This window comes from Buteo buteo, chromosome 12 (genome assembly GCF_964188355.1).
Source record: "Buteo buteo chromosome 12, bButBut1.hap1.1, whole genome shotgun sequence".
Classification (NCBI taxonomy): Eukaryota; Metazoa; Chordata; class Aves; order Accipitriformes; family Accipitridae; genus Buteo; species Buteo buteo.
In genome coordinates this window covers 36,897,358-36,912,992 of record NC_134182.1, presented here as the reverse complement: position 1 = coordinate 36,912,992, position 15,635 = coordinate 36,897,358, and the positions used below count along the sequence as shown (strand labels likewise).

At 36.5% G+C, this 15,635-nt stretch overlaps 1 protein-coding gene across 26 annotated transcripts in view; it reads left to right on the top strand.

Annotated features, from left to right (window-relative positions):
• AFDN (afadin, adherens junction formation factor) overlaps positions 1 to 15,635 on the top strand; it is a 133,266-nt gene that overhangs the window by 75,874 nt on the left and 41,757 nt on the right. For all 26 annotated transcript variants that reach the window (XR_012652539.1, XM_075043377.1, XM_075043369.1 and 23 more), the window contains 6 exons: positions 1,924 to 2,018; positions 4,774 to 5,039; positions 5,545 to 5,688; positions 8,635 to 8,833; positions 10,601 to 10,704; positions 13,107 to 13,193. Coding sequence is in view for 25 of the 26 variants with exons in the window: in XM_075043377.1 (XP_074899478.1) it covers positions 1,924 to 2,018; positions 4,774 to 5,039; positions 5,545 to 5,688; positions 8,635 to 8,833; positions 10,601 to 10,704; positions 13,107 to 13,193 (895 nt within the window). In the remaining variant the exon portion in view is untranslated. The remainder of the gene's footprint in view (positions 1 to 1,923; positions 2,019 to 4,773; positions 5,040 to 5,544; positions 5,689 to 8,634; positions 8,834 to 10,600; positions 10,705 to 13,106; positions 13,194 to 15,635) is intronic.

Sequence of the window (15,635 nt, the reverse complement as noted above, 5' to 3'; positions counted from 1 at the left end):
AGGAGTTTCATCTGTTAGCTGTTCTTGCAATAGTTGAGGCTGTCAATGAAAATTTTAGGGAAATGTTATTTAAATTTATTTTGTGTTGATTGCTTTTTCTTAATTTAAGGTTTTTATGGCGATATGAGGAAAGGTTGTTTTTGCTGTTAATATATAAATACATAGGCTTCAATATTTATGGATCTCTAAAGTATTGAACCTTGCGCTCTTTAAGGGCTTTTAATTATCTACTTTCATAATTCACATAAACAGCAATTTGCACGGTGGGGGTTTTTCAGTTTTTTCTTAAAAAACTAAAGAGAGGTTTTGGCTTGGGGTAAAATCAACCTATGCTCATCAGCTCAGGCAATTACAATACTGATTAAAAGAAAAATTTAACGAACAGTGTACCTTGGGTGACTTACACCCACCCTTTCCCCACTTGTAGGATGTCTATTTTAAATACAGCCTTTTCATACTTCTGTAATAGCACAGAATATAATCTTTCTATACTGTGACAGGATTGGGAGACCTAACCGTGGTTTAACTGTTTAGCTTTAAGGGGAGCTGTATTGCTCTAAAGAGCAGTATGTAGTATGTGAATGTAGAATGTGAAACCTTATAATTGCTTTCTGAACTTTTGAAAGGTATAAGAGATGCACCAAACCACCTTGTATGTACTCCCATGGATTATTTTTTTTTTTTTTTTTCCTGTTGGTGAATTATGGGCAAATAGGGTATAGCAAGTAGCTATTTTGACAAATGTCTTTCAATTTTTGTAGCACCTCTAAATTACTAACTGTTAATGAAGCTATGCCTTTTTGCCACAGGTCAGTGTTTTGGATTGGTGTCTTGAAACAACTCTGCTACTTCAATTTGCTAAATAGTCATTGGAAGACATAATATTGCTGTGGCTAGAAAGGAATGGCACTGTATTTTTCCCTGTACATGATGAGAAGGCTGAATGTGAAAGGGTATTTCTGAATTTTAGCTGTGTGTGAATTCTCCCCTAAGTACACTGTAACATGGCAGATTCCAAATGGATGTATTAAACTTTTGGAGAACTGTGGAATATATATTTAGAAGGCAAATAAAAAAAGCACAACAGGAGCATGAAAAGAAACAAGTCTGCTGTGAAATTGTTATTTGATGGTAACAACTGGCATACACCAGAATTGGTTGAAATTACCATGGCTTTTGTTTTCTAGCAATTGAGGGTATTTCATTAAAAATGTTACCAGTGAAACAGAAAGGGGAGTTGTAGAAAGCCATGAAATATTTTCCTTTTATATGTGATTTCAATTTGATTTCCTTTTAGTTTCAGTTCTTAACAGAAAATATATAAGTGAATTATCAAAATCAGTGTTAAAGAAATTGTTTAATAATTAGAAGAGAAAGAATAATAAAACAAGCTTTTCGTTTCACAGTAGTTAAAGGTAAGAGAAATACAAGAATCAAAAAATTGTTTACATAAAACACTAGGGCCATTTCAGGATCTTGTGCATTGGCTCAGAATAGGAAAATCTTTTTTAATACTACTCTTCGTAGATTTTAAAACAGAGAAAAGTGTATTTCTGTTTGGAAAAAATTGTTTTTGCAGTCTTACAGAACCAAAGTTTGGCCTGACAGCATCTCTTTATGTACCATATGACCTTTGCTTACAAGTGTGGTAGTGATACTGCATTTAAGTGGCTCCGTTCCCTGATAACCTAATTCTTTTTTCAACATTTCTACGAAAGGTACAGGAGAACTGGTCTCTCTGGCCTTTTAAAAAGTATTATTTGGTTCCCTGTAGTCACATACATAACACTGCGATTTCAGGAATCTTGTAATTTGATAGTTCTCTTTTCTTTAGAAGCATTCATAATGAACACATACAGGATTTTAAAATTTCTTTTTTTGTTGTTTGTTTTTGGTTTTGGTTTTTTTCCCCTTCCCTTCCAGGTACCTCGTTCATTGTCTGCAGTCAGAGCTTAATAACTACATGCCAGCATTCCTTGATGATCCAGAGGAAAATAATCCTCAGAGGCCTAAAATAGGTTAGACTACTTGATCTTTTCTTGTGTCTTTTAAACCATACAATTAACTAGTAATAAATAAAATTTTTCTGAACAGTGATATGACATTCACAAGTTGCCCTAACCCCTGAGAATTGTTTGGATCAATTTTGCATGAATGATAAGAAAGGACAGTAGTGACATTCAGTGATTTATATTGGGTTTACAAATCATGGAATAATTTAGTTTGGAGGGGAACCACTGGATGTCATCTAATGCAGTGTCTTGCTCAAGGCAGGTGCAACTGGATCAGGTTGTTGAGAGTATTGCCCAGTTGAGTTTTGAATCTCCACTGAGGGATGGAGATGCCACAACATCTCCGAGTAACCTGTTCCAACATTTGACTACCTTAATGGTGAAAATACTTTTCCTATATCTAATTGGAATTTCCCATGTTGCAATTTTTGTGTTGGTTTGTCTGTTGTTCTATGCTATCACTACTGTGTACCTTTGAGAGGGATCTTGTTCTGAACCCTCCCATTAGGTAGATGAAGACAGTGATAAGCTTTGCCCTTAGCCTTCTCTTTCCCCAGAATGAACCAAATCCACTTCTCTGTCTCTCTTTTATGTCCTCTTCTCCAGCCCCCTAATCATCGTGGTGGCTCTCTTCTGAATTTGCTCCATTAAATCGGTATCCTCCTTGCACTGGAGAGTCTAAAACTGGCTGCTGTGCTCCAGATGCAGTCTCTCAAATGCTGAATGCATAGGAAGGATGGCTTCTCTCCCTTCTGCTAGCTGCACTGCTGCTAACTTAACAGCTTAGTATGCAACTGGCTACCTTTCAAGCAAGGACATGCTGCTTAATGACATTCAACTTGATGTTTACCAGGATCTCTCTGTCATTTTTGGCAGAGCTGCTTTCTATCCAGATGGCACCTAGCCTGTACTGTTGCAAAGAGTTACTCATTCCCAGGTGCAGGACTTGGCAGTTGCCTTTGAACTTCATGAAGTCCCTGTCAGCCCATTTCTCCAGCCTATTGAGGCCCTTCTGAAAAATACTGCTGCCCTTCAGCGTATCAGTATTTCCCCCCAGTTTGGTATCGTCTGTGAATTTGCTGAGAATGCACTCCATCTAATCACTCAGATCATTAATAAAGTCATTAAACAGTATCAGTCCCAGTCTCAATCCATGAGGGAAGCCACTAATAGCTGACTGCCAGCTAGACTTTGTATCCACAAATCCACCCAGTCCAGTGGTCCAGCCAGTATTCTGCCTACCTTAACATCTGGTTATCCAGTCCTTATGTCGGCAATGTCGCTATAAGGATGCTGTGGGAGAATCTGACAAAGTACCTCCCAGGTACTAAGGCGAAGCTGACCGCCCTTGTAGATTCCTGCCAGGGATCCCTGCCACAATCCTTTAAATACGACAGCAATGTCAAGCTTCCTGGGCTGTTCTGTCCAGGATAGCGTTCTGGTCATGTGTGCTATCCTGCTGTGTCCGTAATCCCGGCTCAGTGACTGTGCTCAGACTTCCAGTGCCTCTTGCCGTTTTCCATGCTGAACACATTCACGCACAGGCCCCTGAGATAGGACCCCTCTTGTGCTTTTCGTGGGGAAAGCGTGAGAGCCTCCTGCATTTTGTAGCCTGTTGACTAAAGAAAATGGAAAATGTAAAAAATACTCAAGTTTGAGGAAATTAATGGAGGATAAAAAGTTAGGAAGAGTTAAGAAAATAGCGACGTTCTGAATAATTGAAGTAAAGATGATCTGCAGAGCTATTAAGTACAGTCATTCTGTTCAACTATGAAGAGTATTTATACAAAATTCATATATACTTCCTGGTCTTTAGGGTATTAAGCTTGCTCCAATTGCTTTTTTCCTGTGTTGAACATTGAAGGAAGAATATAAAAATGTACTGTTTTCTTTTTAGTGCCCTGTAGTGTAACAGAGAGAACTTTCCGGGATGCAAACCCTGAAAAAGTAGCAAACTGACATTGGAACAAAGGCAGATGATGTTCATTATTTTAGTTACTTTTGAGCTGCTTTATAGATTTCTGTTTTATACAGATAGTTTTTTCCAGTCATAATCCTGTGATTCAGTGCTAAAGAAATTAATTTGGTGGTCTCTTCAATAGCCATTTCAGATAAAAGTATTGCCTTAGAAGAAGGCTTGGAGATAAATGTTCTGCTTGCATTCATACATTCTAACAAGAAGCATATAGGGATGTTTGCTCTTGGTGAGGCTAACAGGAGGTCCTTACTGCTTCTTACATAATATTGCAGTGAACTAATGGGCAAAAGGAAATTTGAATAATATTTTAAAAAACTAACGTATAAAGTACATCATGCAATGCGCATACTTTCTGCTGAAATTTTTGGATACAATTTGATATTTAACTGCAAGGGCTTGTGGAATAATTGCAATATGCATTTGGAACAGTAGAATATAAAGTTTTAAAATTGTTATTAAAAATAATAGAAGAATGAGTTTGTTCAAGTGAGGACATGATTTAAGTGTCAGATATAACCAATTATATACTTGTATATTAAATATTTCCCCAAAAGAATTTATTTTCATTTCAGGAGTTAAAAAACGTGTTTCAGCTATCAGTTTAATGTTGCTCCATCTTGAAAACTATGAAGCAGTGAATTTATTTCTGTAACTTAAATACATGCAGGTTCTGCCTAGCATTTACCAACCTGGGTTAGGTGCCTCTGTGTTATTATTTATGGCCTAAATCAGTTGTTCATTGCAGTATGTGAATGTGATTTACTTTTTGTTTTATCTTTGTAGATGATGTGCTGCATACATTGACTGGGGCTATGTCCCTCTTGCGACGATGTAGAGTGAATGCTGCTCTGACTATACAGCTCTTCTCCCAGCTGTTTCATTTTATCAACATGTGGCTTTTTAACAGATTAGTTACGGCCCCAGATTCAGGGTTATGTTCACATTACTGGGGAGCTATTGTTCGTCAACAGTTGGGGCACATTGAAGCCTGGGCGGAAAAACAGGGTTTAGAATTGGCTGCTGATTGCCACCTGAGCAGAATAGTGCAGGTGAGTGTGGGTATTTCTGATTAACATTTCTCCCATAATTTTATATTCAAAGAGAATATTTGTATATTCTGTGTTCCTGGAGAATAGCATGTGGACGAGTGTAGTTTGTGTGTATCAATCCTGGAACATTGAGGTGGCATGCAAAAACACAACATACGTTTTTTAACATCATTTATATTAAAATTACAAGTGAAATTAATAATTAGTGATTTTGGCCAACAGGATGTTCAATTTCTGTTTATAAGACTGAGCTATAACTATGCTGAACAGAGTAACTGAAAAATTGGTATGCCTCGTTTATGATAGGTTTAGTATTAATTCATCTTGCAGGTACAGAAGATATAATTAGTGGTTGTTTTGGGGATATTTGTGCTGCTTCTGTAACAAATCTGGATTCTTGCTTTGTCTTTTCCTATCTCTCGTCTAAAGAAAACTCAGAAACAAGGCTTAAGGTTTCGTTCTGCTTTGGATTTGTCTCCTATGACCTTTTTTTTTTCTCTCCTAGGCAACCACATTGCTTACCATGGACAAATATTCACATGCAGACGTTCCAAATATTAACAGTACTTGCTTTAAGCTGAATTCTCTGCAGCTACAAGCTTTGTTGCAGAATTATCACTGTGCTCCAGATGAACCACTCATCCCAACAGTAAGTCTCTTCTATCACTTCCTGTGCTGTTTAACATACCTGACGAATATAGACTTAAAGTAAAAGCACTGCCTGAAAATAGCTATCTTATTGTTGATTGGTCTGGAATTGTTGCAAGAAGAGTCAAAGAGGGCGATCTGCTCTCCATACAATAAGAAGTATCGGTGGTATCAGCCGGCTTCTGGCCACCAACTTTGGTGGGAGTACTGCACTGCAGCTTGAGCAGGATATTACCAAGAATCTCTCTTACACCGAGCTGGAATGTAGGATAACACTGCATGTTGAGCATACTCAGAGAGGTGTCACTGCACCTTACACCATTTGTGGATGAAATATCCAGTAAGGCGGTAGAGGAGAGGTGCACAGAGCACTCCCAAAACCTAGTTCTATGTATAACCACAGAAACAAAGATGGAAATTTTGACTGTAGAAATCAAATGAAAGAAGCAGGAACACTAAGCTTTTTTACATGTGGGATGTAAAATCCATGAATCTTGAATCCCTTTATACAAACAGTAGACAGATTGTCCTTTGATGGACAGATTGCTACATGGAACGTGTATGTAGAGAGAGATGTCGTTTTCAGAACTTTTTTATTTTGATATTTAAGACATAACTGACTATTCTAAGTTTTATCCATGGGAAACATTTTTTTGGCAAAAGTCAAAAGAGGTTTTGTGTTCCTTGCAGAATTGTAATCATATGTGGATGACAACTCTTAAGGTAAACCCTGATTACAGACTAGTTGACTGATCTCAAAAATCTTAAAAGGTGAAGATAATCTAATATTTATATAACTGCATTGTCTACAATGTCTATTTTTTAATAACTTTGGATACATCTGTTTATTAATCAAAGGTACTAACACAATGGTTCTAAAGGTGTTAAGGGAGACTTGTAGCTTCGATATGTTTTTATATATTGGCTACCAAACCAAAAAGTCCTTTGCTGAAGAACATAGCTTGTATTTCATGTTTACACATGGGTAGAATTCCACAGTTTGTTATTATTGTTCTTTAGGGACCTCCAAAGAAATACAGTGCTAGATTTGACCAGTCGTCTTTGTGTCAGAGGGAGGATTAGAACATGGCTAGTTTGTCCTCTTGTGGTGAAGTGGTATTTGGGACTTCTTTGCTCCTTGCTATGAAAAAGACTTGTACACTCAAACTCTGACTTACTGCTGCCAAATCTGAAAAATTTCAAGGCTTGGAATTTGTTCAAAGGAATATAAATGTATTTACTTTTACTTGCTTTAGTTTGATGTAATTCTTTTTAAAATTACCAGCTTTTATGGTAAAAAGGCCCTTTCAAAGAGCACTTCTAAAGACAGGCTGGATTTATCTGACTTCCCCCTGGAAATTCGCTGAAACTGAACATTCAGATGAGAACACTTACACTGTGTTGTCTCAACTGTGTTCTGTGTTGTGCTCCAGCAATAAAATTGTTGTATCAAGCTTACAGATTCTGAGTTTCATGTTTGTGTAACTGGGGTGAGATAAAGACTAAACTGTCAAGCTGGTCTTGGGAGCCAAGTAGAAGCTGTAGAAAGAGACTGGAAATCACATCTGAATCTTTGATAAAGCAAATACTTGTAGTAAAGCAATCTATATGTAATATTGGTAGCAGCTTCAGATAAATTAGTTGTAGTAATTCTGTCTTGATGCCAGCAAAATCATACATCTCTGGGGTGAGTTCTCTTCCTGAAAGAATGGTGGTTAACTAGAGGTAAAGATAGTTTTAAGTATTGATGCTACCTGCTTGTTCAAACATAGCGATGAGTCAAACCTGGGGTGATTTCTTGGTTCCTAAGGCAGACCATGCAACTTGGAACAGACTGAGTGCTCAGAGAATTACTACTTATATCTTTTTAAAAGTTGCCTGTAACTTTTTTTTATTTCACTTAACAATTGAATACTTTCAAGGCAAAACTTAGGCCAGCCTAAGGCATTTAAGGGAACAGAAAAATGGAGGAACTGCTTGAGGAGAGAAGGAGAAGAGCTTTTTCATTGTGCACTCTTCTGAGTAGTTTGGGATAAATAGAAGAATGTAGAAACACAGTGCTGCTTGGACCTTTACTTTTTGCGAAGTTAGGAATTTGATTTTTGTTAACTTCTGAATTAATTTTCCTCCGTTCATATGATCTAATAACAGATACCCTATTGGAACCTTACAGATCTGTCTAAAATGTAGAAGGAAAACTACTGTGTGCTACATGCAACCGCAGTAGCTATCTTGTGAAAAGTACACCGGGTTCATAGAGCTTTTTGTGATGCTAAGCGGAACAGTTGTGCACCAAATGTAAAACTTAAAAGTTCCCTGCTGCACCTTGAGTGATCCTGCTCATGCGTTGTGTGCTTCTACAGTGTTATGTAAAGAATAGATATCTACATTAAGGGATCCTTCACTTTATACTGAGCTCCCAGGAAATGTAGAATTCAATTAGTTCTATAAAGTTTCCAAACTAGAGAACTGTATATGCCATTGGTCCTCTGTGTTTGTGTCCTGGTGGAGCTGAAAATCCTGTTTTACACAAGTTGTCTGTTTCTCTTCTATATATTTAGCCTTACAGAACTATGTATACACTCAACAAAGTGTGAAAATTTTAAAGCTGCCTGTGATTCCGCCTCTGCACATGCATGTTGTCTGCTATGTATTTTTAAACACAGCTCTCATCTCAAGTAAAAACATGCGCCATAAGTTTTGAAAATACTGAAGAAAAATAAATGCTGCTCTTATATTCTCTAACTATATAATCTATGGGATTTAATCAAATAAAGCAATGCATTGTACTGACTGTGCATGGTGGAGCTGAAGAAGTTTTATATCTGATAATCTGCATTCCAAAGTCCTTTTTCTTGTAGTCTTAGTATTTTCTTAATGCTAAGGTTTTTTCCTTTAACGAAAATTATCCCTTTATAGTAACAATGTCTTTCTGCCTTCTATCCAGGAACTGATAGAGAATGTAGTAACTGTTGCAGAAAATACGGCTGATGAACTTGCTCGCAGCGATGGCCGAGAAGTCCAACTGGAAGAGGATCCTGACTTACAGCTACCTTTTCTTTTACCAGAAGATGGCTACTCCTGTGATGTTGTCAGAAATGTTCCAAGTGGTTTACAAGAATTTTTAGATCCACTCTGTCAGAGAGGTTAGTTCTTCTGTTGTTGTACAATGGTCTTTTTTTGGCGTAGCGAACACAGAATGCAAAATATATGTTAGCTAAATGTAGACTACTTACTTTTTCTTTATGTATGTTTCAATCTTTTTGTACTGTGTTCTTTAAATGTTTACTTTTGGAACCCATAAAAAGTATGCAGGAATTTTTAATCCTTACCCTTTCTCTCTGTCCCCTTCATTCACTTTCAAAGTTCTAAATGAGCAATGCTGAGTTACTAGTGCCTACTGAAACTTTGTTTTGCCTTTGCTCCAGAGGTTTGTTGGATTTTGGTGCTAGAGCAGCAAAAATTTACATAAATGTAAATTTGGTAATGCTTCAAAAATTTCACAGTCAACTTTTAAAGCTAATGTGAATTAAATAAAGTCACTTTTTTTTACTCATCAGCTTCTTCCATATAACAAAAAAACCACAAGCTAAAACTGATTCTTTTAATGTTATCACTGTCAGAATGTATGATTTGGGCATTTGTAGTCCAACGAAATTTCAGATGACAAGTTGAGAGCTCTTGTGGCTGGGCAAAAGTGACCTAAACTTGAGAAAGTAAAGCAGGGGGTCTGTCAGAGCATTTACAGTGAATGAACAAGTTGTGATCCTTATCTTGTGCGAGTCAATTTTATTAGAAGCTTTTTTGTTACATAATTTCTTAATAATTTTCTGCTTGAAAAGCAGTTGTTAAAAAATTTCCGCATGAATATCATGGTAGGTAGGACAGCAAAGGAGGCTATCAACAAAGCAGACTTACTCTGTCCTACAGGGAAGTTGTGTAATTTTTAGTTCCAACTCAGTTTATAGAAAAGCCATATTCTTTCATTAAAAAAAAAAAAAGGTAGGAAACTGACTGTTTTGAAAGTACAGTGAGTTACAGAGGATGTAGTCTTGAGACTAAAGAAGACTAGTAGAATAAATTTTTTAATCAATAAATATAATTCACTTGCCGTACAAATGGCTGTATAGTTATTACAAGTAAGACCTTTTTAATGCATACATTCAAAATTTTACTTTTTAGGTATCCCTTAAATTATGCTGAGGGACTGGTTTGCAGTAACTCTGTAAAATGAATTGCTGAAAGATGGTCTTTGCAAGGAGGAGAATCTCATGTATTTGGATGGAGTGATTTGTAATTTGACTGTGATGTGGATTCTCACTGTTCCTGATTTAGGAGTCAGGGTTGGATATCTCTCAGCTGCTGTGGCTACATTTTATTTAAATTCTAGGAATTGCTTAATTAACAAAAAAAACCCCAAAACCAAAAAACAAACCACCAAATAAAACCCCACTTTTTAGCTGCATAGATGCATTAAAAAAAAGTAACGAGTCCAGGTGAAGCTTCACCTCTGCCAAATCTGTGCTGGACTGGTTAGCTAGCTAGACACTGCAAAACAGATTTCCGTGGTACTGTCTTATTCAGAGTTTTCTGGTGGTTTGTATTCTAAAAGATGACTTGGTGTTTCATGTCTCTCTTGAGTCATGCAATATTTTGCAGCCTAAGAGTGTTCTATGAGCTTGTAGTGTTTTTAAATACATATGTTTCTCAGAAGCAACAGCTATAAAACTAGGATTTTGTAGATACCATAAAATTGCAGTGAAATGCATAATGGCATCTAAGATACAAGATTCAACACAGTAATGAATATAAAAAAGATAAATACTGCGATTTGGTCTTTCCTTGTGGCAGGCTATTTGATTTTAATTAATCTGTTGAGAAAATAACCACGTTGATGTTACTTTCTCATTTAGGTTTTTGTAGACTAACACCTCATTCACGGTCACCGGGCACGTGGACAATATACTTTGAAGGTGCAGACTATGAAAGTCACCTGTCACATGAGAATGCTGAGCTAGTAAGTATTGATTCAGTGAATAATTGTCAAAACTTGAATAGTGATTTCTTGGCAAGCCATTGTGTTTTACGTGATGAGTTTTAATCCTTATTAGGAAGAACAGGCTTCGTAATTAAACATGTAGTTCATCAGTGATTTCGTGAATTGAAGTAACTACTTGCAGATTATTTTTTAAGTCAGGTGTTTTTCTAGGCTGTGGCATGATCAAATTCTCACGTAAGCAAACTTTGTTGTGTTCCCCCACCCTGGGAGTAAAGAAATTCCTTTTAAACACGGCAAAAATACATACAGACATGTACCTGCAAATAACCTGTAATGTGAATGGAGCTGCAGGCTGCTTTTATTTATAAACTGGCATTTACCAACTAAGTGTTTAGTATTAAGTTGTAATCTGGTACTTTTTTTTCTGCTAGGTTTTCAGGAAAAATTCTTTAGTTTTCCTTTTCATTATACTTACTTAAGAAGGGTTTCAGTTCAGTGTGAGGTGGCTTTTTTTCTATTGTAGGGTTTTTTGTTTTGTTTTGGGGTTTTGTTGTTGTTTTTGAATATGTGATAACCAAGAATACCAGAGTTACAGAGCAACTTGGTTTTGGAAAGATGGTGGCTTTATGTGAAATAATTTTTAGAGCAACTAAACTTCATGTTCATAGCTTCATGTTCATAAGTTAGATGACATTACGCAGTCTTGCTGCAGTGGCCTAAAGAACGCATTTACTTTGCAGAGAGCATCTCTGAAATCTGTATGACTGATACAGCAGAGCCCAGTCTTGAACTGATAAGCCAAGCTCTGCAGGTTTGGTATCTCCTTAAACAGGCATTTGACTGAGGAAAATATAGCAGAGACATTCTTGAGACATCATACTCTTCCTCCTCCCTTTGTAACTCTAAAGAAATGCATTTTTTTTAGAGCTAGTGGAAACAAAAATCATCTGAAGTCATACTAGGTATTTGCTGTTCCTCATACTAAGAAGAAGCTGAAGTAGAGTTCTGGCCAGTCTTCCTTAAAGAGGCTTGATAAAGAAATGCAGGATGAGTGGATGCTACTATTTCATTCATCCATGGAAATGAATGCCATGTAAGACTGTTCAAATAACCTAATCTAATCATTTTTCTCTCTGGTGTGTGTATGTTAATTGAATGTGCTACACCTGAGAGTGCTAGAAGTCTTTAGCCTTGCTGTCTGAGCAGTGCTCTAAATGCCAGTTCACAAATCACCTCTTGCTGCAACATCTCTACATAATCTAAATAGTAGGTAAATGTTCCATTTTATAGCTCGGAGGTCTTCCCTCTCTCCCCCGCTCCCAAGTCAAAACTTCTCAAAATTCTGCTTTTCTTGGCAGTCTGGAGAATTGCCCAGGCTAGGCAGTCCTCCTCAAATCTTCACTGAAGATTTTCTTTTGTTTGTGGACCAAGAGAGAAATTCAGGATAGACTGATGGCAAAGTCATGTTCCCAGTGACCTTTTCCAGTGTGTATGTCTTTTGTTGAATTAGTTTAATAACATTTCTAGTAAAATTAATGGAAAAAATCCTGAAGTTGGAATAGGTTCTGTTCTTCTGCCATCCCTGGCACAGGAGTGCTAAAATACTCCTAAAAACTGCTTGCTTTTCTCACACTTGAACTTCATCAAAAAGTGTTAGTATTTTTTGAATGAATTTCCTTTGCTTATATTTTTACTTTGTCATGCGTCGTGTGGAACTTGCAGTTAGCAGGTTTTAATATGAATACAAGCTAGGGTGCTTTCACTTACATGCTTCAGCTAATGAAGGCTGTGACGGCAACTTTTTTAGTAGTGGGAACTGGCAATGTTGCAAAGATACAAAAAAAGTTACTGAACATGGTTAGGGGCTCTGGTGGTATTCGAGTTACAAAGGTTTCAGAAGTGAAATTTTTTTGAACTTTCTTTGAAAGCTTTAACTCTGCCTCTGAAATGAATTGGCCTCTTTAATATCTTTGCAGAATTATTATCTTCAAGATGCAGCATTAAAAACTGAGCTCCATATAGATCACCCTCACCTTTCTAATAGGGGCCTACTGAGTCTGAACTTCAGTTTTCATTAAAAGTTACTACAGTTTTATAGACCTGTTATATTTCAAATTGTGAATCATTAATAATCTCTTTACTGAATTAGAGAAAGAGAAGCGATGAGTAGACTTCAAAGCTTCAGCAGTGTTCGTAACACAGGTGTAATACTTGATAATGTGAATCCATGTTAATCGAATGTTAGAGATTCTACCTTTTAAAATGGAGTACCAGACATATTATTTAGGGTGCGAGATCTGCTGCTGCACTAACAACTTAGTTTTGATTGTAGATGAACTATTTTGCGCGGTAATTTTCCTAGCCTGGCAGCGAATATGAACTCTTGTCTTTTTTCTTCTTTCTCCTTCCCTGTTTGATAGGCTCAGCCTTTGAGGAAGGAACCTGAAATTATCACTGTAACACTAAAAAAACAAAATGGAATGGGTCTGAGCATTGTTGCTGCCAAGGTATGGAAGTCAGTTTGTTTAAGTGTTATTGAAAAAAGATTTTTTTAAATCAGCCTGCTGTGGAAAATGTTAATGGAAAAGTCTATTTCCCTCAAGTTTGTTGTGCCATCGTGCTGATCATACTTTTATTTTGGCTGGGCAATGTTTCTGTAAAATACACAGATATGAACAATACAAGAGGAAACATAATATGGATGTAGTTGTTATGACATTTAAGTTTAAACCTCTACTACAGGTTTACTCATTTTTCAGAGCCAAAAATTGACAGTGTTATTAAATGGAATTAATAAACAGGCTTATTTAGCACTTCTGCTGAAAAGTAGCAGAAGTATCTAGGAAAGAAAAGCAGTAGATATAAAGAATAAAATGTGTGAGGTTGTTTTTTTTTTTTTCATTTGATGAATAAATAAAATAAATATATACATTAAAGTTTGTATACTTTCCACTATGAAGACAACACCTTATGTTTTGCACAGTGTACAGATCCATGTATGATTTCAGTTTTGCTTCTTTATAGTAGAGAGCTAGCGTGTTAAGTAGCTTTGTGAAGGAGGGTATATCTCTTGCCCTGACTTGCTGAAATTGTGGGTGTATGCTACTCTTAGTAGCACTAGATAGTAATGTATAGAATGCATATACAACTCCAGCCACCAGATGGAGGACTCCACTAGTTGGTTGGTTTTGCTTTATTAACTGGGTCACATAGCAAACAAAATCTTTGCGTTTTAAGCTTGTTATAAATTATGCAACAGTGATATCCAAAAGTCCTTGTTGTCATTATGTGGTGTGGAACAGATAAAACAAGTCTTTCCTATGTCTCTTCACTGTGTAGTACATGAAACTTCAGAATGCTGTAGTCCTCCTTGGCACTTAGTGCATGGGCTGAAAACATGATTGTTCTACTGCTTTTAAGTTATCTCACATAGTTAATTGCTTCTAAACAGCACTATTTTTTTTCTTCTACAAATTTGCTCATTTCGTAGTCTGTTCTTGAAACAGTAATCTTGCATGGTATCAGCTTTTAAGATTTATTTCTGACATCTGTGAAGGAATACCAGGTATCAGGTGTATGTTGCTAACAGTCAGCAGTTATTGAGGAAACTATTCAGGATCTGAAAAATGTAACTCAATATTCTGCTGTTATTTTGGTGGAGTGGGTTAATAATTTGAGAAGTAAATACTAGATCTTGAGATACGCCAGATTAAATATGTACCAAGCTTCTGACTGCTATCTGCATTTCTGTTGAACGTTTCAAAATGTGTAGTGGAAATTATTTTTTTTCCACTTTAAACTGTGAAATCTGATTTCTCATGTAGAGAGAAGCAGGATATAGCAGGGGGGGAAGTTTCCCTTTTCACTGGAGCTGGCTGGCTTCTATACGCTGTTTTAACAACTGACACTCTTTAACTTCCATTAGCAGTATGTAACAGTGCTACTAGTCAGTGTGTAAGCTTGATTTGAAAGTTTTTTACAAGTTATTTAACCAGTTTCATGATTTCTTTAACGTGATCAGTGATGGAAGCAGCAGTCTTCCTCCCAGCACAGTTGCAGAAACACTCACTGGTTCAGGCAGTGATTGCATTTCATCTTGCTGCTGTGTGCCTGCCAGAATATTGGAATTCTGACTTTAAAACGATTATATCTTAAATCTTGATCTGAAATAAGCAAGAGGCAGATTTTTATTTTAGTTTCAGTGTATGTAGAATAGAAACTTTGGCTAAATTTGAAGTCAGCAGAATGTCCATTGGATAGAAATAATCGTCTTGCATTAAGTGTTGAAAGAAGTTGCTGTAGTAGTTAAATAGGATTATTTTCAAGGGGTTATTTCAGGGCTTCAAAGTTGCTTATTGTAAGTAATTAATAGCATGTTTTTCCCGTAATAGGCTTCATAAAAACAACAGAGTAAGGAAGAATACACAGACATTAATTTTCTCAATCTGGCCAGAGCAGAACAGATTAGAGAACTGAGTGAGTGTGACTGAGAAGCTAGTGATAGTGGGTGGATTTTTTTTTTCTTTCCATTCCTATCTTGCTGACTTTTACGAATAATTTTTCCAACAGGTCTCCAGTCATATATCTTTTACCAGCATAAAAATTAAAATTATTTTTTTTCCTTTGGCCGAGGAAAATGGAGGAAGAAGTTCAGTAGGCTGTTTGTTAAAATTTTCCAAACATTAACAGGATAGAATATCTGAAATGAGAGGGAGAGGCGAGTGTGAGAATAGATTTAGGTTTTTCTAACTTTTTTAATAGTAAAAGGTTGGCTATCAGATGCTTGTATGAAAGTACCTTATAGTTGAAGAAATGAAAGGTCATATTCAGTTTGAGAAATACACAGTTACTGCTGCCGTGCGCAGGATCCCAGTTTGATTGCTGACCCAATTACATTTCTTGAACTGTTGGTTTCTAGAGTGCTTCAAAAGTGCTGTTAATAAAAGAAG